Here is a 27,660-nt window from a genome sequence, read left to right as displayed (position 1 = left end):
TATCTTTTAGCCGTACAGTATGTACTTAAGTTTGTTAACTGTGTACGTGTAATTCTTTTATTTATTTTTATCATAGATATTATTATAATCTTTCTTTATTTAATTTATTTGATATAATAGAATTTACGTTTTTTTGATATGCTGATGTGCATCTAATTAATGGACGCTGAACGATTTCAGAATCGCAGAATTCCGGACAGGAAAACGAGGTCATCGTGGTTTGAGGGTAAGTGGTAAAAATTAATTTTTTTCTATTGAGAAATAAATCCCGTATATAATTTTAGGAACGTTTATCAAAATTAAATCCCAATGGAAAATTGACGTGGGTTTAAATTGTCTCTCATCACCGACATCAGTTTGAACACATTGACGCTTGGGTTGGAACTATCGGGCAGCATTTAATTGGACAGTTTAACTTATCGCTAGGTAAAATACTAGCTGGAAAACTTTATTAGAAATTTTTCCAGAACTTTCAGATAATGTCTGAATAATACACTCATTTTATCCTAGCAGTTGGAGATTTTTGAAACATGCATTTTGAACATCGTTGGCCTCCTCGATCACCTGATCTAAACGCCTTAGATTTTTTTATGAGGATACCTAAATCCTTACTATATGATAATCCAGTTGACACTAGAGAAAATTGATTAGAAGTAATTAATTTTTACTGCGAAGGAACAAGAACCAATATTCAATTTAAAAAATGGTACTTTAAACCTAATTGAATAAAAATAGATTTTTTCCCCAAAACTGTTCATTTTATCGACATTAACTTAAGAATATCTTGTTTTTAGAGGAACACTAATACTATCTAAAAAATTTATGTTTTTTACTTATATTATGCAAGGTGTTAAGAAATGGTAAGAATGTGTTCATCTCTGGATAGGTATATCTCTAATGGGTTTATTTTAAGGAGGTTTTTCTACTGATACTAAAATATAAAAATTATTAAAGAAAATAATATAATTTTCAGAGGTATCTTTTAGGGACTAGACGTATGGGATTGTAGGAAAAAATTAAAACATTCCGAGTATCCAAAGTATCCAAATTTGGGAGATTGCCCATAATTCTGGGATACCCTTTTAAGCATAGCATCAGGATTTTAAAAATAAAACAGTCTGCAAAGTTTAAAAAAATATTAATTAGTAATTGTTGGATCTTAAGACGGACATACTTCGATGTACCCCATAGGATTGCTAATAAAAAAATTTAACTGTATTCCTGACTTCTGGCTTGTATTCCTGAACGAACAAGCAAGCATAATAACTACGTATGTATTGAATTAGACGTATATTTATTGCTAAATTATGTGTTAAACAACTTTGGCATTCCGGGCATTTATAATCCCGTATCGTAATAAAAGATGTATTCTTAAATGACATAGAAAGTAAGTCATTTTGCTAGTAAACCTAAGAAAATATTACTGATATTACAGCCCAATATTAATAATTATTATATGAGAAAATTAAAAATGTTTTAAAGGAAAAAAATCAAAAAGTCAAGAAAGCAAGAAAGAACTGGTTTTTGATAATTAAATAATTTCTAATAATTAAATTTCTCTCTTCTTTAGAGCCTAAATTGAAAACACCAATATAAAAAGAAAAATCTTGCAGTAATATTATACTTATTAAACGCTTTAGTCAAATCCAATTAATATTTGTATATTAATGGTTACTCCTAATTACCACATAATAATCCCACATAATAATCAATGTACACTTTTACACAAGTGTTAATTTAATTAAAAGCATTTAATTAAGTTAGGAGATTTTTTTTTTGCTATTTTATATGTATACCCACATAGTTTGAAATTTTCTTACCGATTTCACATATGAAAGGGCTTCTTCTATTACAATCATCAATTTCCACTGTCTGATAGGCAAATATCGTGCATTGGTTAATATTGTCAATGTGCTGTATCCATACTCGATCCGAGTACAAATACCATTGATACTGCCTTCTTAGAAACTCGTATACTGGTAGGTAGTTGATGTTTCCCATTAAATAGGGCATTGAAGCATTATCCGCCTGAAATCAATAAATATGCTAATATTATTCATTTACTGTAATATTTTTAACTCAATTTAAAAGAAAAATTGTTTGGAAAAAAATTGTATTATCTACTTATATAATGTAATTTGTAGGATGGCAAAACTTATAAAATATAAGCCTCTAAGGTAGATATAATTATAGTGGAGTTTAAATTTAAAGCAGTAATAAACAATATTTTCAAAGTCAAATTACATTCAACATTCAACTCAACATCAAAGTCATGAACTAACCACTGCAAAGAACTAACTATTTACCTGACAAAATGCCTTGGCTTCCCAATAAGTCATGGGGGCACCGATATACATATAACAAGTTTCCCCAACAAGTTCCCATCCAGGAGGACATTTCCCGTTCAAAATAGTTTGATTGTTCATATAAAACGGTTCGTAAGTCACTTCCAACAATCTAGGATCGTCCATTTGATCCCTAATTCGGCCACGTACTGCCAAAGTGGTATTGAAGCCCCAGTAGTTGTAAGAGGCGTCGATTTTCGTGTTCCATAGTTGCAAGGTGCTGTTTATGAAAAAGGGTCATAAGTTATAGAAAATATATATCAGAAAGTGGGTGTGACCCAACACCTTGCTTGACAGTCACAAGTTTTGCGTATTAAATAAAAAGAATTGCGATTTTGTAATAAGCAGTGAGACCATAAAAACATTAAAGGTGCCCTTGTAGATACAGACAAAAATTGAAAACAGAGAAATTTTTGTATTTGAATTAAGTAAAAAACATAAAATAAGACTAATCAATGGCAGGTTCTTGTAAAATGTTAAGTTTATTTACAGAATATGTAACTCAGGTCTTAGTTTTGTCTGTTAACCTTTAAGATTATAACAGTTCTTAGATTCCTTTCCATTTTTAGCTTTACAAACCATTTAAATACATATATTTCATATCAAACCTTTTGCCTTTAAAAGTACACAAAATTACGCTTACAAAAGCAAATACGCAGTACAATGTGCAAATACCACAAATAGCAAACGGATGTATTGTTTTGCAAACTTACCTATTGAACTCAAATCTGGCCATGGAAAAAATAAATTAAATTATTATTATGTGGAATATTATAGTCTAAAATTATATTTAACAAATATAATTGTTTTCACCCATAAAAATTAGTATAATATTATCAATTAAAGTATTCAGTTTATAATTCGATTTGCCCGCTTATATGATTCCGTTTTACTAGTGCATATTGAATAGCTAAAATATACTACAGCTACTTTAATACCACAATGCTCTAATACAAAGGTCCAGGAATATACATCAAAAATGTTGGAAACCTGCCAAGCATATCACATTTTATTGCATAAACGTCCTGTAGACAAATATCCTAGAAACGGGTTCTGAATATGCTTTTACAACATCCTAGGAATTACCACGAAAGTTCTTACAATATTCCCTATCAAGGTCCATCTTTTTAAGACCCTTTCGTCTTTTTATTATGTTTATATTTTTATTAGATTTTTTGTATGTTCCAATATTAAGTTATCCAAGAAACATTTTAATAAATTGTTCCAAAAATATTTTCTAATGCAAGTAAACTAATTCTTACTAAATGCTAGTAGTCCAGAATAGTCGAACTTTCACAGTACATTCTGAAATTTGCTGGTGTATTGGCCCAGAAACTTTTTAATTTTCAAATTTTATTTTATTAACAATAACAAATATTATTATTACTATTATTATTATTATGGGAACGATGTGCTATTTATGTCAAAAATTTATGTTAATTTGCAAGGTGTTTCAATGGTAAAAAAAGTAGTTTAATCACATGAATGTGCGATATAAAGATACACAATATAGTGTTTTTTTTTCTCGAAAACAAAACAATTGGATGTTTTTTAAACCACTATTGGACTTAGTAATTTGTAACTTGGTGGTTTGAGTCACTATTTACTTAAATGTATTGTATTCTACTGGTATAGGCCCAAGTGATGGAATTAAGTTGGGAAGACATAACAATTGGCGCAGTCGGTAGGATTTCTTGAAATTTGATGTTTACTAAGTCGGAAATTTGTTAAGAAGACTTATGTGGATTTAGATTTATTTTAAAAATAGTAATTTTAGAGGTCACATTGTTAAAGTTATTTAATAAATGGTGAGTAATAACTTGATTCTTTGTATAGCTTCTTTTATTGAAAGTAAGGCCGTACAGATTGAAAATGATCATTTATTATTGAAAATGTTTATGTTTTCTTCTGCATGTAGAAGGATGTCTATTTTGTTGGATGCATGGAGTTAAGTTTAATCGATTTATTGTTTTCAGTAACTTAATGCATCAGTATTGGAGGAGCTGACTAGGCATTTTTATACTAAATATGGGGCAAAATGTATCCCTCAAAGCATATTACTTCATGTTTATAAGAACCTTTTTGTCATAACTTAGCTTCTAAATACGGCATTCTCAGATTTTTTTACTAATAAATGCTCCTAAGAGTATGTAATAAACCAATCTACTTTACATATTACTATCTTAACCAGATTACCTTTTAAAAATTATACTTACAGAGATCGATTGACAGTTATAATTTCGTAGTCGTTATCTGGATTAAAGAAAATATTATCTACATAATGCTGACCAGCAGTTCCTGCCACTATAGTCGATTTACTTTCAGGTTTCAACGCATAGTTGCTAAAAATATATTTTGACTTTACTTAAAAAATTACACAAACTAATATTAATGCTTACTGGTAAAATCCATTGTGAGTTGTCGTCTGGTAAATATTTAACCTTACTTTATCGAACCCTGATATTTCCACATTCTGTTGGCCAATGTTTCTTTTGACGAAATTGTACGTAAAATTAGACAAAACTTGCTTCAAAACGATATTGTTGTGGTATCTTGCAACATTTCTCGTAAAATAGTTTCTATATATGGTAACTTCTTGGTAGGGAGAAGATTTTCGTCCCTCTACGTAAAGCGTTGGTAAGTTTGAATTGTTCGCGAATAAATTATTGTAAATCCAGCCTTGGAGTGACGTGGCGGACCCTCGAGAGTCTGCTTTAATGTAGAGTCCGCCTTGGTTTTGCTCTACTAGATTGCTCTAAAAATAAATATTATTATTAAATAAAAATGAATATTTAAATCGAAACATTATTAATTAATCTGTTTTTAAAATGAATAAGAAAGCCCAGAAAAACAAATCTACTAAGAAGAAAGAAGCTATCTTATATAAAAGTCATGTGACTTAAAGAAAAAAAGACGCAAACGATAAAAGCTCGTTACGAAGTAATTCTTTATCTATTAGGATGAACTTATAAATTTTGTTAAAAGCGTGTAAGTTGGTAAATCATTTTTTGCAAACTGGCGAAATTTTTGGATCGATTTATCTACATCACCGTGAATTCTTTAAATTTATTATAGAATTTCTCTTTTATAGCTTTAAATTTTGGCAAGTGTAATGTTCGTGGTTATTCCCAATTATTATGATGCAGTTATCATTTTTGTCCCTATTCTAGTTTCGCTTTCTGTTCTATTTTTGGGATCTTATCTATCTTGATATTAGTAATTTTTTAATCCATAATATTTATCAATACTGATGTGATATTTTAAAAATGCATGCAAAACGTACTGCTGTCTGATTTAATATTTTTACATTTAAAGTAGTTTCTTTGCAAACAGTATTTAAACTTATACCAACATTCAGGTAAACAGTTTTTACTGCGATATCATTACTTGACGAGTCAACCGCATTTTTACAAGTTTTATATGTCCAAATATCTTTATTACAGTACCATTTACAAAAGATCACTCAATAATGCTTAAAGTAAGTACTTTAATGCACGTTAAGAGAAAAACTAATTTCTTAATACTTACTCTGAAGAACACCGTTTGTGTATTCTGAACATCCATCTCGATAGCAGATTTACAAGTGGTGAAGTTTCCATACAAACTTTTACAATTTCCTTTAAATTGATTCCTTTCAATGGTGATTATCGGATTAACTTCTCCGGCCCCCATGTATAAAATGGCACCTTGAGTGTTGTTGCTTATTACCGAAGAAGATACATTATGCTGCACATCTCGACCTAAAAACAATTTTTGGTATTTTTTAAAATAATATATGAGGGTTTTTACATTTGTTTTCTACTCACTAAAGGCTATGGCAGCAATAGGTAGAGTTACTACTTCAGCTATGAATCCATGATTAGAAGAGGCTCCGTTAGCAAATAATTTTACACTAAGGCTGGGTAATCTAGTTCTAAACAGATTTTTCTGATTTGAAGAAGTCATTGTTATGGTGTCGATTACTCGAGATGATATATTGTAGATGTCGCCATCGTATACGGAGACGAAATCTGGAATACCTAAGAAATTATAATTAGTATAGCAGATAGGGAAAGCAACATATCCTTAATAAAATTATAGATCAATAAATTATAGACTGCTGCAATAGTGCTAAAAATATTGGCATACTACTTGATATGAATGTGTTTATAACAACATCCTATTAACGAAATGCCCACAACTGATGAAAACCGGTGTGTCTTACACCACAAATTTATTACCAAAAACTCGGCAAGTTACCTTTGTCAAAAAATCATTGTGGGCACTAAATCTAGGACATAAATATTAACGACTTTTAGAACAGTCCTTTACCTACTACGCCTTATTTCCTAATTAAGTTTATTGCATTATATTAAAACAAATTATAATTTTTATAATCTCGTATAATTACGTTGTCAATTTTCAATTTTATGTTAAGATAGGAAGCTTAAGTCATTCTTATTATTATCATGTTCCAATATCGCAAAATTTGAAACATCCCACAAGAGATATCGGTTCGTAACCTTAAAAAAGACCTAACCGCCTATAGTTGAGGAATCCAGGAACTGGGGGTCATATGATCCATCCCCAATGGCCTCGATAGTTTCGTTCATCAGTATGGTTACCGCATTTAAAAATGGGCGTAATAATTTGCTTTCTCTTACAACGGACAATTGACCAATTTACAAAAAATTTAAATACAAAATCTTACAAGGGAAGAAAACCTAAGATACAAAAAATCGTCTAAACGTCTTAAAAATTCAGCTCTATTAATATGTAAAACAATCCAACTGATTCTGAGTACCGGTTAGAAAGTTTGAGTGCCCTGGTAACAAATGAATTATTTCCATAATTGGTTCGATGGGATAAAATATGGAATGAGGGTGCCTGACGGGTCTGTCTCCCTATAAGGAATATGCAGACCAATTTTACCGAATACATCTGGATAACAAGATCTAGAATGGAGGATGTTATAGTAGACTGATAGGTCACGATGGGTTTGAAGACTATGGATATTAAGTTCTGACTTAAACTCGTAGTAGATAATGAGAAGTGGAACATTACTTTTGTATCTTAAAAATGTCAAAAATTTCCAAAGATTTCGCAGATATTCCTAAGAGATTACTCGAAAAAGCAGGATAATTGGCATCCAATTGTGAGTTCAAAAGTTTCTTGTGTGCCCTCTTCTTTGCAACTATTAACTCGACCGAATCAAAGTCCCTCTGGAGACCACAGCCAGCCAGTTCACTTGAATTTCTGTTAAAACCACTCTCCATACACTGAAGAGTGATGATTGTCTGTTAGAAGTAATGGAAGATCTGTCGCGGAAATAGTTACATCTGATGAAGGTGACAATACCACGTCCAGAATTGAGCCAGTATCATTTGAAATATGGTTGATCTGGAATAATAACTGTCTGAACAAAATCGACTTCACGCCATGATGCTGAGGGTGGAGCAATAGCAGTTAATTTGAGCCAACCAACGGCAGTGAGGTAGATTAAAATCGCCTACAACCAACAATTGACAATGAGGAAGTCCATCCACCAGTCCTTCCAAATCATCCACAAACAAACAGTGCCTCAATTGCCTTACTTAAAGACAAAACCCGACTGGTTACACTCTTATGCACTACAATCAGCATTCCTCCGTCACGAGAACATTCACTAGTAAAAGCCGACCTATCTTTGAAGTATACATTATAATCATTTTATTGGAATTCATTGTCAAAGTACTCACTGGTTAACCAGGTCTCATTAAGACAATTATGTGATATTGACAGTTATTGCTTCGTACGCTCTTCACGTTTTGGTAATAGACCATCGATTTGAACTGAGGAAGCAGCTCATTCAGTTTTTTGAAGGTTTTTATGGAAATAATTCTAGGAATTCTTTACAATTAACGAATACTTAATAATCTCTCTATTAAGTTGCCCTTTAACACATTTAGATCCTTTTGTCTGTTGAAGTGTAAGATCAGCTTCACTGTAGACCCATGTAGTCCTGTATTCAGTAAGTTTTAGGCACGAGTAATATCATCATTATCTTCAAAAAAATTAAAAAGCATGATGTTTGTTTGCTTTTTCTGTTATTCGGACATTTTCTCTGTGAGATCATCACTACCCGATGGACAAACTGGTTGCTTGAGGCTCTTGTAATGATTTAATGTGTTGCAATAATTTAAATTATTAATAATGAATGTACTTCATTCACATCCATTTATGCGTGGATATTTGCGGTCTATTTTGATGTTTACTTCCTGATTTTCGCTAATAATCTTTTTTGAGATATTCTATTCTTTTTGCCAGAGATATGGGACTGTCTATAAACGTGACGCTATGGGTCTAAATTGAAAGTATTATGTGACGGCCTATTTTTTACCTCTCCCACTCTGTCTGCTTTTTGAAACAATCAGCAGGAAAATAGTATGATGAATGTAAACAAAAATTATATGGTGGATTGACCCTATCGGAGGGTTTATTCTTGAGTGGTTTGAAAAAGTAATAAAATATTCTGATTTGCGTGTTTTTAATTGAAGATTTGCCATATAGATTTGTGCGTTTTAGTTTTTAATAATTTTACTTACCATGGGCCACCGATGAATTAAAAAGATTGAACTGCAAAAATCTTAATCCCAAAGGTTTAATATTATAGGCACTCCTAAATATTTTGATGCAATTAACGGGATGATTATCATATTTATAGTACACGAGAACCCGTTCCTCAATTACGACTTCTTTATTTGTATCACATATGTCTAAAAGCCTAAAAATAATTTAGATTATAAACTGTTAGAAGCAGTTTATAAGTTACACCTAATATAGACTACTTACCCATAAAGATTATATGGGATGTTCATCTCTCTTAATGGTGTAAAACTGGATTCTTCAGATTCTCTACCTTCTCCACTCAAAGATGCAACATTTATCCCCACGCCCAACGAATCCTGTATCGTGTTTCCTCTCAAATGGATACTTCCTGATGGGGAAATCAAATTAATTCCATGGCTAGCTGAAGATGTCACTTCGACATATTCAATTTTCGGACTCTTAATAATACTTTGCACGGCCGGTGACTTCTCGTTGTGTAAAATACCCGCACCGTGAATTTTAACAAACCTCAAAACCGATTCTGTCTCTTGCATAGTAGAATGAGTGTGAACATCGTGGACCCTACGTGAATAGATCCGTTGTTCAAAGTCAGGTTCTGCGAATCGCACTCCACCCCAGAAGTTGTACTTAGGAGGTTGGGCTTTGTTGTTACAATTAATAAACACGAAGTTACTGTTCCATTCGCATTTATGTCTGTGGCCGAACTGTTGACCGTTTAGTCTTATGGGGCAATCTTCAAACCTTTTTTCAGTACCTAAGCAAATTAAAAAGATCGTTTAGTCAGACGGCTTAAATATGCGGTTTTAATAAATTACCTTTACACTGTAACGGTTCCGGCCACGTCCAAATTCTAGACAGCGAATTACTATGAAAGTCAATGCGTTGTCCGAAATCAAAAAATGCATTTAATGGATCGAAACCCAGATCGGTACAGACTACTTGGGCATTTCTTTCGGTAAATCGTGGATCGCACATTGGAATCCATTGCAAGGTGGTTTGGTTAAACCATTCCAAGAAGCCTTCAGATGATACTGCGTATTCATCTTCTTGACTGCAGTCCCTATTTTTGCATAGTCTGAAAGAAAACATAATTTCCTAATTTTAGCTGAAGGTCATTATACTGAACTGATAGAATTTAAAAACCTCTTTGTCAGTCTCACATGAGTCTACCATATTGGATTAAAAATATTTATAAGGATTTTTTATAGGAAATAAGTGTTGACGTACTATGGCTAGAGTATTTATAATATACTAGCTTGGGCGGTACATATAGTAACTAAAACTATTGGCCTAATAGTATTGGCTTATACAATACCGTAACAATAATTAAATCAATATTTATATTAATTCTTCTGAATACTTCGTTAACAGCATTGTAGATCTAATATGGATTAAACAATTGCATCCAAATGGTAGCCCGGGCAGTTATAGAAACAAAGAAAGGGTTCTTTCATCTTTGGCCAAGCACACAACGTTTTCAAAGACAGTTCTGGGGATTTTTACCAGTTTTCCGAAACGGTTGGCACTAATGAAATAAAATGCCCTGTTATAAAGTCAATCAAGGATTGTAATAAGAAATTTCCAGTTATTGCTAATGTTAAAATGCCGCTAATAGGTAGCAACCGCCCTAACAGACCAAACATTGTGAAACCATTCGTCCTCTTATACTTAAATAAATAGAAAATTAGTTATGTGCTTATGGTAATAGGAACCTAAATAATCTAATACATTTTTAACAAGATGGAGCGCAACCTTATAATTTTTCTATGAGACAATATTTAAACGATACGTTTCCAAATCATTGGCTTGGAAGAAGAGGTCCAGTTAAATGGCCGCCAAGATCACCAGATCTAACACCTACCGATTTTCTTGTCTAGGTATACTTAAAAACTATTGCTTTTAAAACAAAACCAGATTGTTTTGATGATTTTGGGCAACAAATTTTTTTTTGATCCTCTATTAAATTAAAAAAAAATATGCATATGAAGACTACTTAAAAAGAGATTTTTATGAACAAGTGAATCAAAAACATATTTAACTTCATATATGCCTTACCTTATACTTTCTTGACCCATTAGTTCCAGTTCCCTCTTCTCCCTTTTTGGTCCAGGTTCCATAAGCAAATTGGCATTTTGAGTTACTGGCCTCATAACTATTTCGTTTCCCTCAATACCTTCGGCTTGTAGTGTTCCCAAAACCAAAATCCCTATATTGGGAGAAAATTCCATAGTAACTCCCGGATGGATAGTTAAAGTCACATTGGGCATAACCGTTAGATCTGATTGAATAACATAAGGTTCGTGTCTGGATGTTAGCGTAAGATCTTGATAGAGTCGCCCTTTTAAATTATTTACGTCCATGGTGAGGTTTGAATTAAACGTCAAAGAAAAGCTGGCTTGAAAGTCCTCTTCTATCAGGAAAGGTCTAAATATAGCAACAGCGTGATCGTTCCAATCATCGAAGTCGAAAATTTTGCTTTGAATGTGGTTTTCATCAGTAGTTCCCCACCAGTTTTCTCGCACATTTAAAAATTCGTCTATTTTGGCCGTTTTAATACCTGCTAGCAGATCATATTCTAAACTGTTTGAAGCAAATAGATTTCGATTTATTGTCACTTTTTGAATGCCTTTGAATCCAACCAAAAATTTAGGATCTAAAGCTTTTTGCAAAATTCCAAAAGCTCGTCCAACTTGCACGTATTTATTATTCCTTAATTCATTATAGAGAAACACGGCTGGTATATTGCCGATTATTTCTGACTGGCTGTTGCAGCTAAATAGCACAACATATTTGCAATTGTTATCTAAAAACTTGTTACTTAAAATCAACATTTTCTTTTCCATCCCCTTGACAGTCAATAGCCCATTATGGCATCTATTTTCTTTAAAGACGTTTGATGTTAGGTTGACCTCGGCAAAATGTCCATCGATATCGATCCCAAAGTTTCTATTGTTTATAAATGAATTATTGTCCATATATACTGAGTGAGTGAAATTTTCGTTATATTCCCAGACATACGGTAGAGCAATATTAAATCCATCACCTTTATTTCTTTCTATCGTATTATCCTGCAACACATAATGGAACAAATTGTTTGACGACCTCATATCCCTTGAAAATTGATAAAAACCCTTGCCATTATCAGATATTATACTTTTATTAACCATCAAAGTAATTTCAGACAAATTACTGTTATGCAGGTCCCAATTGGGAGAATGAACGAATACTGCTTCGCGGATATTGTGCGTAATTTCACAGTTAATAAACTTCATAGATTCATTTGCAGGTCTTAAAAAGTGATTTCCTAGCTCATCTAAATATCTATTGTAATATGACGCGTAAATGCCATACATGTTATTCCTTATAATACTGCTTTTAACAGAGAGTGTTGGTACTGGTCCTTTAACCCGTCTTTTATAAACATTTTGCACTGGGGCTCTTATGGCGCTTAAGATTATGACAGTACCACCAAATGAATTAGTGCCACTAGCATAGTCCATTATAATAGTATGGGCACTGGATGTGGTTGGAAACACTGACAAATCGCGCTTTAAAATCCACACGTCTGAGTGAGGGTTGCGCGAAATTGAATCGTAAATAATGATGTTTTCGGTGCTTCTATTTTCTATGGGATTTAATAATTGTATTCCTATTACCCAACCAGGTTCGCATTGAACTCTATAACTCCTTTGCACATTTGCGTTATTTATTTTGGAAGTTACTAAATAGGTTGTTTCTCCTCGTTGAATTTCAATAGTCGTGTCGTCGGGAGTATCTGGAATTTGTAAAGGCTTATAATAAGTTTCTTCGTCATTTCTTATAAACCAGCCAGCCAGCTCTCTCTGTTGCTGCCCTGATAAAGTAGGGTTATGTTCTATCCCTATAAAGTTATTCTCTATTTTATTGTTGTACAATGTAAAACCTAATTGTTTTAAACTTATGCCAGATCCTTTATTGTTTAAAAACTCGGAATTCTTAATAATATTAACCGAATCATCCGTGTATATATTAGAAAACATCACTCCCAGACCGTGATAGAAATTATCAATTATTCTTATATTTTCAAAATTTTGCTTGGCAAAATCCAACTGCAAGGCAGGCTTAAAAGTATTAGTTGCATAGTCAAGCAAACCGCTCTGCTCAATGGTAACATACTGAAGATCAGATCGTTCGGCGAGTGCTCCAAACCTTACTCCAGCCCAAGATGTTTTATAGCACCGCACACCAACATCATTCTCGTGACCACAAGAATTTAAAAAGTCCAGTTTACTTTCAGCCTTACACTTTGTGATATCCAAGTCGTAGTCTTGACAGTCCACATTGGACAATATCACGGGTTCAGTCCTGCCGGCATCCGGAATTTCATTGCGCTCAATATACCAGTCTTCCGGGTTTAGCACATATCCCAACTGCTGACATACTAGAGCAGCATTTTGTATAGTCCATCCGTAATTGCACACGGTTCCCCACTGATCTTTTATTTTAATTTGCAGCCTGCCTTCTGTTTCAGTGGTGCCTCCCAGCAGCCGGATAGGCACCTGCGGTTCAATCTGAACTATCTCAGTTTCACTTTCCATGGCCATTGCCTCTGATTCATAGTGGTTATCTTCCGGAAGTTGAGCTACATTTTCTTTCATAGTTAGTTGAATGCTATCCGGTTCAATGCCTCTGGCTTCTAATCTACCTCCAACCATCATCCCTATAGAAGGCGGAAACCGCAAAGTAACTCCAGGTTCGATAGTTAACTTTCCTCCTGGCCGTATGCTGATATCTCGTTCCACAACATATTCACCTTTAGAAAGAATTTCTTCTCCTTCAATTTCTCCTCCGACTTTATCAGAGGTTGACGTGCTGAATTTCGGTACATATAATTGATAAGGATTTATTTTAGTCGTTAAAGGGTTGGAGTTATGTAATAAAAATGGCACAAAAGTAATCTTAGCCAAGTTGTACCGATCAAATCGGTGAAAGATTCTGTGGTAAATAAACTCGTCACTTCCGGCTCCTAGCCAATTATACGTCGCGTTAATAATTTTACTTTGGTCTTCCAAATGACTACCAATTTCATATTTAGAATTGGGATTTTCAATAATATTTCTAAATACTTCTATGTTACTTGATCCGATTACTATTGGAGCTGCCACACGACTTCTAGGGTTTAGATTGGAAACTGAACCGTCCAGAGGTTGAAAAGGTTCGGATATTCGATTGTTCTTAACAAAATTTCGCGTAAACAATAAATACTGCCCTTCAGAGTACGGGGACAAGGCTAGATTAACAACAAATACTCCAGAATTGTTAAGAAAATAATTTTGTTGCACCACAATGTCATTTGATAAAACGTTAAACTCTTCTAACGGTTTGTTTTTAATTAATAATGCCCCAAAAGTTCCTTGCCTAAAATGGTTGTACTCAATGCTGGCCTGCAGATTTACAGCTGGATAAATCTTTAAAGCAATCTTTTCATTTCCTATAAACTTATTATGCCCCACTTGAATCTGTGTAGTATACCCAGAGTTTTTCCAGCAAGACAGTATCTCCAAAGCATCACTTGCGCAATTAGTAAAAGAGTTTCCAGTAAAGTTAAAAAATGCCGGGCCACAGTAATTACCATGCAATACTCCGATCTCTAGGTTTTTGTATATCTCCGTATACTGCACTACACTTGTTTGGTTAATAAATAGGAACTCTGTTTCTTTGGTATCGTTTAGCCAGATGGCTATGCCATAACCCTTATTACTGCTAAGTGATGATTTAGAAATATTCCTGGAACCTCCGGAATATGTTATATTAACTCCATCACCTTCATTAAAACTTATTCTGCTCTCAGTAATATTAATATCACCCACACCACTAGTAATATGAACTCCAGCAACATGTTCATTTTTTGAAATGGATGTTTTGTGAATATGTACTTGAGATCGTAAGTTATCAACTGCTATTCCTCGGCCGACATTATCAGATACATCCGATCTGCTTACGTTCAGATCATAGCTCCTCGTATGACCTGACATAAGCCTGAGAAACAATACTGTATTTGTATAGGGTTCGGCTTGGAATTTAATAAAGATTTGATGACTTGTAGTGGTCATGCTTTGGGGTCTGGTATTATTTCTAATGCTAATTTTTTGTAAAAGTCGATTGTTTAGATCAGAACCATCGTAAATTTCTAGAAGGGCACTATTGTTTCTATTTGTAACAGCTCGATCGAAATCGAGCGTTATTACTTGACCGTATTTCGTAGCGAAGCCTTTGTTGCATTTGTATCCTATACTGTTTTGATCTGTTTGCTCTGCATAAAGATATATGGGAAACACCTGGGTGGAAATAACTGCTACTTGACAAAAATCACTGTAACCTCGTCGATCTGAGCTCTCATCTGGACGCTTTTCAGCCTTAATATATCGTACACCGTCTCCTCCATTATCGTTAATAACACAACCATCTGAAAAAATATTTTGTTAAAGAAATTATTACTGTTTAGTATGCAAAAACGTACCAATATTTGTGAGTCCAAAGCTGGAATTTACAAATATTCCATACCCCCTATTATTCCTAATGGTACAATTATTTATCACTATGGGTGCCCCTGGATTTGTAATATTAACCCCATTATAAGCCGAGCTAACAATTTCTACATTTTCTAACAGCGGTGGCACACCCTCCACATGAATAGCGCTACTAGTATTATGGTCTCTTCCTACGCCAGCGTAATATATATCGACATAACGCAATACAGATAGCGAGCTTGGTGTGAACAGGGTGTTGTGGAGCGTAAGATAGTTTTCATTCTGAGCATACTCAAACCTAAAAAATTATAGGTATTTAATAAAACTTATATCTAAAGATAGTGGGTTTGTTGTAATACCTTATGCCTCTCCAATAAGGTTTTATAGTATCATGTCTAGTGAGGCATTCGATTCCTATGTCTGGATGATAATCACAAACTCCAGAGCCCATCTGAGCGCTACTCCAGCTGCAATCACTGAGGGAGCTTTCTGTACCGGTGCACTTAGGTTCTTCATATAAAACCCGAGGTTTCAACGGCATTTGTCGGTTAAACCACTGGAAAAATTTGCCACCCTGAAAACCGAGTTGTCTGCAAGCGGTTTCTGTATCAGCGGTCGTCCAACTACAAGCAGATCCATAATTATCTTACGAAAATATAAATGATTTATGTATAATTGGAATTTGACTTACTTCTTTGAATTCGTACAAACACTCCTCCACTGGTCATTCACTTTAATTTGAACACGTCCAGCTAATATGCTGGGACCATCAACCAATCGGATCTCAGGAAATATGATGGACTTGGATTGCTTATTTTCATCTGAGGTTGTGAAGATAATTCGATCATCTTCTGTTCCCTGAAATAAGAAAAAAACTTTTAATGATTTTGGCATATTTAGGAGATATTTCCTCATTATATTACTCGTGTGTTTTGACGTTTGCATCAAAATATCAGTTAGGATTTTTAATGGCTATTTTGGAACAAAGTTTAGGTTATACTATACAAGTAGAGCAACCAGGACGTTGGATGGCGTATACCTCCCTGATCCAAAAGACCTTAATCTCATATAATACCCCATCCCAAATACTCCATATGGTTAGTAGAATAAGATAGTAAAGTAGATCTTTTTATGTGGACAAAAAAAATATAAAAGAAATGAAAAGTCCTTATCAAGTCTTAATTGGCAATGTATATCCTCAAGAAATATTTTCAAAGATACATCTATCATTACCGCATTCAGATTATAAAAATCAGTGTTTCTCGTTTTAAAACAATCATATATGAATTTATTTTAATTAAAATCTAGAAAAATACGAAAGAAATAGTAAAAACCTAAAATACGATTTTATCTCACGAAATTTTTAATCCGTGTCATATGCTCTAATCTTTGTTACATAAGAAAACTATTTAGTTGTTAGATTTATTACTTGAAGGGTTTTGATCATAGATGTTACTATTACTTTAGAAAACATGACTTTGTTAAGATAAATTAATTTGGTAAAATTAATTAATTCTTGTATTGGAGGACAGGTATTTCACAGTGTTATTTATTGTGTTCATCATAGTGGATCAAAAAACTCATGAATCATAAGATTTAGGGAATGTCACAAACTGTCCGACATCCACAAAAAGGTGACAGGGCACAACTAAACATAAGACCAATTTTATAAAAAAAATATTAAATTATGTACTGGGCTGAATACATTGTTTCTTGTCTTAACTGACTTTTTTACAAAAACTCAGTTTTAAAAGTGTGATTTGACAAAAGCTTCAGATTATGTCGATTATCCATGAACTCAGTCGAAAAGTCCTCAAATCCTAAAATTATATTTACGCAATAAATTTCCAAGCAGTAATTTTATACAATTGATGACAATAGTGTCAAAGATTTCGGAGGAGCTTTTCGGAGGATTCAAAGGAGCTCTTTACAATCCTAGATTGGATTTGGTAAATAAAAAATTTACCACATCACTAATTATAAAACTAGCTTGATACTTTAGGCCTGACATCGCATAAGCATTTCATGGCAAGAAAAAATACACTTTAATTTCGACGTTGGATTTGATCAAAGCTATTAATTGTATTTATTAAATTAAAAAATATCATAACTTCAATTTTTAAAACTTTTAACTTCTAAAATCTTATTTAGCTTACTTGGTTCAGATATTGCTGATCTTAAAGTGTCTTTATTAAAATATCAAACAGGGTTCAGGGCAACTTCAAATCTAACACAACTTTGTTCAAGAACTGTTGAGAAGCTTATAATAATAAAACCAGGTTTATGACGCATACTCCGTAGCTTACTGGAGGGTGGAAAGGTAGTAAAATTCTTTAAAGTATCACCATAATAAATCAAATTACAATGTACGAAATAACGTTAACAAAAAAATATTTTTTAACAACAAAAGTTGCTATGAAAGCATGTGGTTTGCTAATCGAAGATTTACTAGAGCACGCGCTTTTGAAAGGTAACTTAATTTATCTAATCAGTTACGAAAATCAGCACGCAAGGCAAAGTTACGTGAATTCAGCATACGTTATTTCGTTAAAAAGTTGCTGCATACTAGATATTTAAATGCAGCACCAATAAAAAAAACTAATAATAAATTAAAATCAGCTGGCGTGATTCATGTTTTCGTGATTAATAGCCGTTAGTTCTGAGAATAAACACCTCTCTACTTATATTGCAATTTTGTATGGCAATGTTGTTAGTATTTAGAAAATTGAATGTAGGTTAGGCTGGCATTGTAACATTCAGGAGCATTTTAAATTATTTAGTGTTCGAGTGTATAAACACGGACTCGGCAATAGCGAGAAGTGCAGTATGAAGATTGGAGTGGTTAGATTGAGAACTGGAAATTTCAGTAGGAAAAAAATTGTTATTTTTATGAAAGTGTTAATTTGGAATGTACACTTATTACCGTACAACTTGCTAATTTTGGGTTCATAAAATAATGGATATAATTGTCCTACAAAGGGGTATTAGCTTGATCTAAAAGTTAAGGTCCTTTATCTGTGATATCGATTTTTCTTTTTTTTTAATGATCAGAATAAGCATTTCTGCCTTTTTATAGTTTTTATTTCAAAACGACCACTGCCTGAATAATACGCCTTTCTCGCAGTGCGACTGTTGTAGTAATTGTCTTATTAAAAGTTAACGAATTATTCTTCTTTTTCTTCCTAACCTTTCTCATTTCCTCTCTAACTTTTTGCCACAATTTCACAAACTATTCCTTTCATGTTTTTTTAAGCCTTATTGCATATTGACCTAGATTGAGTATTCTTCGTCCATAGTATGAACATAAATTGCATTAAAATAAATAAATTAAATTCTTGACATTTTAAAATAACAAATCATCGTCTGATCTTTCTCTTATAAAATTATGATTTTTTTACACTTAAACGAAGGTCTATCTAAATCGTGAAACGCCTGGTTATTTCGTGATTATCTACCTACAAACTCAGCATATGAATATTTCTGATATATTCCCTTTGATTCGATACGCTTTTCGAGCATTAGTTAGGATGACAGCTAGTAAAAAGCAATACAGGCACCTTAGGGATGAAGGGTTGAATTACTAATTCTCTTATAAGAGATGCATATACTGCAGCAACACTCGGATTTAAGCTTGTATAGAGAGTGTCATTGATATAATGTAGTTTTATTGAAAGGACTGGAAGAGCAAAGAGCAGATTGAAGAGGAGTCCTAAAATAAACCAATAATTAATAGAGGAATTACTAATTAGAAGTGATACATAAGGGCCCGTTCTCACAGTTTGAATTAAAGAGTTTCGACATTATTAACCAAAGAAAATTGTTATACTTTAGGATTTGGATATTACTTGGGATTAATGGTCCAAGGAAAGTTTTATTCAATTGTTAGAGAGCGGCTACAAGGGAAGAACTAACCATAACTTCCTTTAAATCCTAAGTGAATTATTTATCAATAGGTAGAAATTAGAGAGCCAGCCCTTGAAAAGATCCTTACGATTAATAAATGAATGGGCAATAATTAGACTCATAAAAAGATTATTATTGAACCAAAATGGTACACTCAATTTATATTATCACAGTGTCACCAATTATAAAATAATATTGCCTTGGTATGGTGGGCTAAAAGTGTAAGTAACATAAAATAAGCAAAATAGAAAGACTTATTTCTTCCCGAAAATACACTTTGTAACTTATGGAGAGACCATGTTGGGATTCAAGGGGATTGGAGGATAAAATCTTAAAAATCATATCGAATTGCATGGCTCGCAGACAATTTCCATGATACACCCTTCAAATCTTAATATTCCAATTAAAGCAGAAAAGAACATCGTCATAAACAGATAATATACTAAAGAAGGCAGTTGTGAAACCTAAGGTCAGATTTTGATAAGAAATGTCTCAAATAGGTGGGAGTTAGTAAATCTATAAAACATGTATAGGTACAGAGATCTTATAGCCAAGAAATAGGGATGATAATGAACTTAATAAAGAAAACAGGTTTCTAAAATTTTAGATAAATTTAATATAAACGAGAACTGACTACTTGCTCAATCGCGTGTATAACCCGATCCCATAGATATTCCTTAAAATAAAAACTTAAATATTTTAATTTACTAATAATAAACCCAATAATGTGAAATTCAATATATTTGATGAAAAAGCTATGTTCTTTCTCTTCGCGATAAAATCATCAAGTGGTTTTTTGCCCTAATAATATTTATAAGTGGAGCATACTAAACCTTCGATTTTCTGCTTGAATGCTAAAGAACAAGAAATGCCAGCGGATGTAAAATTATTATCAATTACTGCATTTCACCTCTAGCAACCGAATCTGTGGGTTTTACAGAACATGCCTAAGCCACATTTGATATTCAGGTCATATGAAACTATCCGATACTTCCCAAGCTTTTTTGGCATCAAACGCCCCAGCACTCCTTATATTAAAGCTTCAACAATTCACCCTTATTTACATGCATCAGTGGTTGGAAGCACCTGTCTTATACCTGAGCAATTTCTTGAGCCACTGAAGATGAACGATAGATACCATGTCGAAAGTAAAACGGATGTTATATTTTTATATACTAAACATTATGTATATACCTGTATAACGGCTCATGAAACACCGACCGGTACAAGGAAATCTTGTGTAAAAAGAGTGAAGAAATATATTACATTTTTTATTAATTAAAATAATATCTGTAAAAGTTATTTGCAATTAATTTTTTGATCAGTAATTTCTTCTGATGCTTCGCTATAATAATACTATCTTGATTATAAAAGATCTTACTATCACTTTCTTTGTTAATAAGTCTCTGCCTCTTTTTAGGTAATTAGAGAGGTTCTCTCTTAAAGAAAGTGCTCTTTAATTTAAGAACTTCGGCATCCTAGGTAAAAACGTTTTTTATATAAATTTTGAAACTAACCCTAATGTGTGACGCAATTTTTGACTCCTCCTGAAAAAAACCAAATTTGACCAATTTACAAATTAACTTTTCTTCTTACAATTAAAAGAAGAATGTGGTTAACATCACCAATGTCCTCAAAATACCCAGAGCGGTTTAGGTATTATAAGGACGTGATCATTATTATTCTCTCACGCTCCCAAACGTTTATTATTAAACTTTAAAAAATAATAAACATTTTGCACAATTATCGGAAAAAACATTAAACAATACCATGGTTGCAATAAAAAAGCACCTTCGTGTGCCATTTCTCATGACCATAATATAAAGGTGAGTGTATCAAGAGTAATAAAATCCCTCGACGTAACCGCAGACTGGTACTTCTTGTTCTATTTCCACGGTTGCAGCCTCAGTGCCAATGACCTAAGCGAGCTCTTAGGAGATAGGCAGTAGTACGTACCATGGTACGGTTATACTTGAACTATACCTTTTTGTAACAAAAGAAAATAGGCAGGTATGAAAGATGAGAGATCTAATAGAATAAATGGAGGTTTATGAATCATGGCAATTGGCAATATTGACTTCTATAATTCAAAAAACTTAACACGGAAGAAATAAAATTCAAAAAACTTTAGACGGAACATTTCGACTAAATAGATTATTCACGGTATATTCCCGAAATTTAGAAAATCGGGTAAGATGATAAAACTCGTCAGGTTTTACTTAAATCTATTATATATTTAAGCAAATAAGACGGACTATCCCGTCCTCCGACCGACTAATAAAAGTAACACTATTTATTCGAAAATCATTTCATAAAATGCAAAAAGAAAGATCGTTCAGTCCTCTATCTGACATCTATCTGAACCATGTATCCAGTTCTCCGTCCGACATACCAATATATAAGATTTTTCTACTTCTACCTCCGACATATCCCGAAAAGAAGGATGGCAACAGTTCAGTTAAAAAAAAAAGGATAAGGTAGGCAATACAACAAATGAAGCCTCAACTTGACAGACCAGCTCCATGTATTCATAACACTAAAAAGATTGAAAAATTTATTGGTTACTTGCAACAATACTGGATATATAAACACGCAAATGTTAAAGGAACTTAAGAGCATTGACATTAAAAGATCCTTGATATTCAGGTACTTTTTTAATTCTCTAAATCAAGGTAAAACTTTCAGTATTCTGTCTTTTCATTGCATTCATTAATTACGAATTTATAATGCATTGAAAAAATATAACAGCAAAGAATCAAACCATCGTTTCTCACGTACTGGGTTAAATATTATCAGATCTTGACTCTTGACAATAATGAAATGAAATTTCATAAGCATTAGCAATATTATGGCCTCATAATGATTCGTCAAATCTGCATAGCAAACATGCGATGAAAATTCAGACTTGGCCATACAACTCCAACCTAGTCATTGAAGATAATGCATTAAGTATTGTTGAAACCTTTAAATATTTTGATAATCGATTCTTTGTCTACATTTCGCTCACTCTTATATCACGTTAGGTCACTGATTAAAACTATATATCGATCGAAACGCAATCTGATAATTTCTTTCAGAGGCTTTTGCAGCCAATATTTTATTTATTAGATGTTGTAGGTATTATTTAGGAATTTATTTTTCTCCTAAATTGTAAACTAACACAATTATAAGTAAAAATTTAAAAAAAATGCAAATAATAATTTTAGACCATAAGCACCGAAAAAGACTGTATCTGATGAACATATCCAAGCCTTTCCATAGAAACACTAAAGGCAAGGTCTAAGACCTTGCACATCCCATTTAAAAACCCTAAGATCAGACTAAAGGGAGTCGTAAATTCAAGAGATCTCAACAACATACAACAAAGCATACAGTCTCAGTTACAAAATATTACTATTCATATTAAAAAGAATTGATTTAAGCTCCCACCCTTATAAAGTGGAATAATCAAAATAACGAAAGTTTCCTTTAGGCCAAAAGACCACAGAACTCAATTCCTAGTCGCAGACCTGATAATAGTCGTGCAGAAGTTTCGTGAACAGAATATTTAGGACTTCTTCCAATTCACCAAGCAGGAACACCAGTACTAAATCAAATAAATTTGCATGGTAATATGGTGCTATGAATTAGAATTACTGGAAATCCCACAAACTTAAAAATAATGTCAATATGGAAATTGATTATACAAGAACTCGAAAATATTCGCTGCAAGAGCTGAGCAGACTGACACATTCTCCAATTGATTATTTTATATAAAATAATTTTCAAGGAATAACCAACCGCTGCATTATAATTTATCATGCATCGAGTCGGTTTTGCAACGATTTCCTATTTCTTCGGCATAACCTTGTAATAAAAATCAATGTCGGTTACCTTGGCATTGATCTGCCATATTTATTAGGTGAAAATGCAGGACTTGAATGAACAACAGAAATGCCAGTGGAAAACTAGCAATTTATTACTATAAATTTGTTATTAATGAGAAAACACGTCAGAACGATTAAATCGTTAGCGGGTGACTCAGTGTCCTCGTTTCAGGTCAACTCTGCGAGAACCAGTAATTTATCGTGTAGGTTTATTTATTGATTTTTCTTAAATGTGATAAGGATTATAATCAATAAAGTATTGCCAAAAAAAAATTATAGAGCAAAACAGACATTTATTATAATATTATCAGAGTACAGGATATGATAAAAAGATGATGATGATAAGAGATAAATAAACTATTAATTTAAAAATGCACTAATGATATCTAAGTATATAATAAATATGTACTTACTAAAATGTTTTTATTTTTAGTACAACTTTAGGTAAAATAAATATTAGCAATTAACCCACTTGGAATTTGTGGGATATCCAGACATTTGAAGTAATTTTTTAAAAGAATTTGATACCTAATAATTTTTCTTATAATTTTAATATTAATAAATAATTAATAAATCATTTCTTATATGTTTAGGTGTCATATTTGATTGATATTTGATTGATACATCTTAAGCAGAAATTTGACTCTTTGAGTTCGAAATTGAATGTAACATATTTGTTTCAGAGATATTTGCACTGGGAAACAGGGTATGCAAAACAGGCATTTACATTGAGAATATAGTGTTTATGCTTAAATCTACATGTATGTAAGTAGTTTCAATATATTCCATGTGATATGTAGGGATTGGCAGTTTAAAATGGAAGATAATTCATGCATCCTTAAAAGGCATTATTTACATTCACTTGCACTAAAAAGTTGTAACTTAAACATAGTGACGATAAAAATCAGCATACATATTTTCTGCTCTAAAATTACAATGATTTTCTGAGTGTTTGCTGATGATTTAACATTTTGAAAATCAGTATTGCTTATAAAAGAAGACAAAAACCAATAATATAGATAATGTAAAGTTAATAAACTTGATTTTAATGTAAAAAATATGCTGTTTCGTAGGCATTTCTGTCTATTTTGTTAAGAATTGACTTAATTATTATATTAACACTGTCAAAACTTAGGTATAATTAAGATATTAACATCAATGGTAAAAGAAGAGTTCCACGGAGTAATAAAGCATTTCTATATAAATCAGTGACAGCCGTTTGAAGTGGCTACACCAGAAATTATTGAAAAAATTTATCGTATTATCAACAATGATTAACCAATAAAAGTACGTAAAAATAGTTGTGTACCGCGATTGTTGGCAGTTAAAAAAAGAAACTTAACCAAAAGATCAATTCTGACCAGTATATATCGATGAATGAACATAATCCAACTAATCTAGCAAATTTGTGGGGTAGATTCGTAACTGTAGATTAGACCTGGATCCATTGCTACAATCCTTCAAAGCAGCAGTCAAAACAGTGGATGTTGTCTGATGCGTCCAAAAAAAAGCGAAAGTGGTTTTGTCCACTGATTTTTGGAATTCTTAAAGCATATTATCCATTGATTGTTTACAATCATAATAAATATAATTAAATCAATCACACTAGGAACTATCAACACTTCTTGGTTGTTTTGATGATGAATTCTAAAAAAGTCTAATATTACAGACCAAAAAAGTTCTCGTTTATCAAGACAATATTGCAATTCACACTTGTACAGTTTCAATTAAATGATTAACGGTTTGAAATAGAGCCTCATCTACCTTATTCAGCAGATTTGGCATCTAGTGACTTTTGCCTCTTTCCTGGGATAAAAAAGTGGCTTGAAAAGTGAGGCGATTATCAAGGCTGTATAGAAGATCTATATTTTCAAAATATAGATACTTTTTACATAGTTTTAAAGTAAGAAAGTTGGAATTATGCTGGACCAAATATATAGAGCTCCAAGGAGACTACTGATTTTGTAAAAAATATGTAATAACGTTCTTTCAATGTCTTTTCTGTCTTTCATTGAACTACGCTTGTATTACTTTCAACGTATTCCAACATTGCCTACTGAAGAAGGAGTAAATTAATACATTTTGACAAAATTTAATTTTCTTTTGAATTTCTCTATACATTTTGATGATTATAACTATAATAAGCTAAAATGTAATAAGTCTGCTAGAATTTAACACACTTATAATTATTGTCTTTAAACCAGTTAATGAGATTTTTCCCTAAGTATATAAATTTAAAAAAATAAGGCATTCTAAGCCTTCTGCAAAAACAAGTTGAAAATATATAACTAAATGTTGATTGGATACCCGAGTTTCCTTGCATCAGTAGAATCTCCCATTAATTATGTTCTATTATACATAAAAAGACTAACCGTCAACAGGTTTTTAAACTTCATTTCCTGTAATAAAATACGTAGACGCAAGTGTTCAGTTTTTTAATATGGCTTCCACGTTTGTGCCTCAGTGAGTTGAATACTAATAAAAGTCCCAACTCTTATTTCTTATTAACATTCCAATATGCTATTTCATGTTGGTGTCAATTTCTTTGAAACCGATATTTTAATTATTACACATTGGATTTTCAATTGTATATTAACTTATGTCAATACACGGAATTTGAAATGGTAAAAGCAAAAAGAAAGGGTTGCCAACTATTACTATATTTCGAGTTATAAAGAAACTAATTATTCTCAGACTTTATAAGATAACTAATGCTTGTTAATTTTCTTAATGTACCTTTAAATTGAAAATAATCCCTTAATGAGTAAAATAATGAGGCAATAATATTTTTAAACATTATTACACTACTACTTATTTTCTCATAATTTTATGATAGTGATCTAATCTCCCTTCCAGTGAACGTCATAAAATGATGATGACGTACCATAAACCGATTATAAAGGTATGAATGCAAAGTCCCATAACCAAGATTAGAAAGAAACCACCAGCCAGAAAGTCAGAGAGAGAGAGAAAGAACCCAACAGGTACGACCCTTTGTTTAGAAAACAGGTATAAGTCAAGGACAAGATATATCAGGGCTCACAAAAGCTTTAGAATCAACCTGCTCTTATTTACATTACAATAATGGCTTTATTTGCTTTTATTTTGAAACTATGTTACCAGATAGTATTTTTACACGTAGATTTCGGGTAATTCGCTCTGTTTGCTTGCTCCAGTTCCAAAATATATTGATATCAGTTGCGATTACCTACATATAATTTGATAAGAATGTTTTGAAATAAAGGCTCATGGTCTTTCTCAATTTGAATGAATAAATAATAAGCAGAAAGTATTTTAAAATAGGGCATTTTTTTAATCAATTTAGTATAATAATATTAGATGTAGTTCAATGTGTCATATATTGATTGTATTTGAATAGCATGTTTTAATTCTTTATAATACCAAATTTAAGTACAGATAAATTACCTAATTTTGTCTAAAATATTATATCTCCTTTAAACTTTTCATTTTGTCCCTGTATTTCAGAAACAAAAGATGGCGAACAGGTTTGTGAAAACCGCTAGATTCATTTTTTAATAGCAAGAGAGACCTTGCAATTATTCAAAATAGCAAACCCAGTTCCTTAGTAAAATATTTAATACATACCTGCGCATCAAGAACTCCTCTAACAGTTACACCAACTTGTGGATCCAGTTTAACGGTGACTCCAGGCTCAAGCACCAATTCACCACTCCTTTCCACAATAATGTCGTCTCTTATCCAATATGGGCTTCGGCTCCTTTCGAATACCACTCGATTAGTTATTGTTCCACCCGAAAACGCGTTTTCACTAGACATACTAGAAGTTTCACTGAAAGTACTGTCCCCGCTCAATATGTAGCTGTTCTCGAAAATCGGCTCTTGTGTAGTAGTAAAATCATTTTGAGATCGAATCGAGCAGAAAATTGTTAAAAAGTAAAACGTCCGAGTTAAATACATTTTTTCTTTGGGAATTTATAAAGACATTTAAGGCACTAATTGAGGCACTTGTGTATCACAGATGATTTGCAGGATGTATATGAAAAGCTATCAGATATTTGTAAGAACCACTAGTTCTAGTTCCTGAAATTAAAAAAGAATTTATATTATTATCTTGTAGGGTAACCTTTTTGTTTAATAATATTTATTTTAAAAGTTTTCCAGACATCGCAATACTCCAAATAATTCTTACTCCCTTATATATAAAAATAAAATAAAACTTACTCCTGTATATACAGGGTCTTTATTGTGGACGGATACTAACTTTGCTAGTCTAAAAAAGTATGATATTTCTGTTTTGCAATATTTTTTTGAGATATTTAATTTTCTTTTTATTTTTTTTAGGTAGAATCAATCTTGACTTGATATTGTGTGGTACTAACGCAAAGAAAACAAAGAATAATGTTTCAAAGTTTCTATTTCTCTAAAGGCCAGTTTTCATATTGGAAAGAACCAAAAATTGAAAATTTT

General features: G+C 32.4%; 1 protein-coding gene and 1 long non-coding RNA gene across 5 annotated transcripts in view; one reads left to right on the top strand and one right to left on the bottom strand.

Annotated features, from left to right (window-relative positions):
• The window catches only part of LOC126737370 (protein bark beetle), a 35,808-nt gene that overhangs the window by 4,872 nt on the left and 3,276 nt on the right, over positions 1 to 27,660 (bottom strand). For 3 of the 4 annotated variants that reach the window (XM_050442242.1, XM_050442245.1, XM_050442243.1), the window contains exons 2-16: positions 26,818 to 27,273; positions 16,134 to 16,300; positions 15,802 to 16,065; positions 15,433 to 15,740; positions 10,989 to 15,378; positions 9,749 to 10,008; positions 9,156 to 9,687; positions 8,909 to 9,087; positions 6,152 to 6,364; positions 5,874 to 6,085; positions 4,745 to 5,100; positions 4,562 to 4,687; positions 3,059 to 3,073; positions 2,307 to 2,565; positions 1,821 to 2,028 (exon numbers count right to left, since the gene is read on the bottom strand). In XM_050442242.1, the coding sequence (XP_050298199.1) occupies positions 1,821 to 2,028; positions 2,307 to 2,565; positions 3,059 to 3,073; positions 4,562 to 4,687; positions 4,745 to 5,100; positions 5,874 to 6,085; positions 6,152 to 6,364; positions 8,909 to 9,087; positions 9,156 to 9,687; positions 9,749 to 10,008; positions 10,989 to 15,378; positions 15,433 to 15,740; positions 15,802 to 16,065; positions 16,134 to 16,300; positions 26,818 to 27,150 (7,822 nt within the window). In that variant the 5' untranslated portion in view covers positions 27,151 to 27,273. The remainder of the gene's footprint in view (positions 1 to 1,820; positions 2,029 to 2,306; positions 2,566 to 3,058; positions 3,074 to 4,561; positions 4,688 to 4,744; positions 5,101 to 5,873; positions 6,086 to 6,151; positions 6,365 to 8,908; positions 9,088 to 9,155; positions 9,688 to 9,748; positions 10,009 to 10,988; positions 15,379 to 15,432; positions 15,741 to 15,801; positions 16,066 to 16,133; positions 16,301 to 26,817; positions 27,274 to 27,660) is intronic. The other variant, XM_050442244.1, reaches the window with a different exon arrangement.
• Positions 178 to 27,660, top strand: LOC126737371 (uncharacterized). The gene is made up of 4 exons (XR_007661007.1): positions 178 to 226; positions 285 to 426; positions 26,068 to 26,195; positions 27,535 to 27,660. It is a non-coding gene; the product is annotated as an uncharacterized LOC126737371 (long non-coding RNA).

Source organism: Anthonomus grandis, chromosome 6 (genome assembly GCF_022605725.1).
Source record: "Anthonomus grandis grandis chromosome 6, icAntGran1.3, whole genome shotgun sequence".
NCBI classification, from domain to species: domain Eukaryota; kingdom Metazoa; phylum Arthropoda; class Insecta; order Coleoptera; family Curculionidae; genus Anthonomus; species Anthonomus grandis.
The sequence above is the reverse complement of the archived record's forward strand: the minus strand, read 5'-3'. Positions and strand labels throughout refer to the sequence as shown.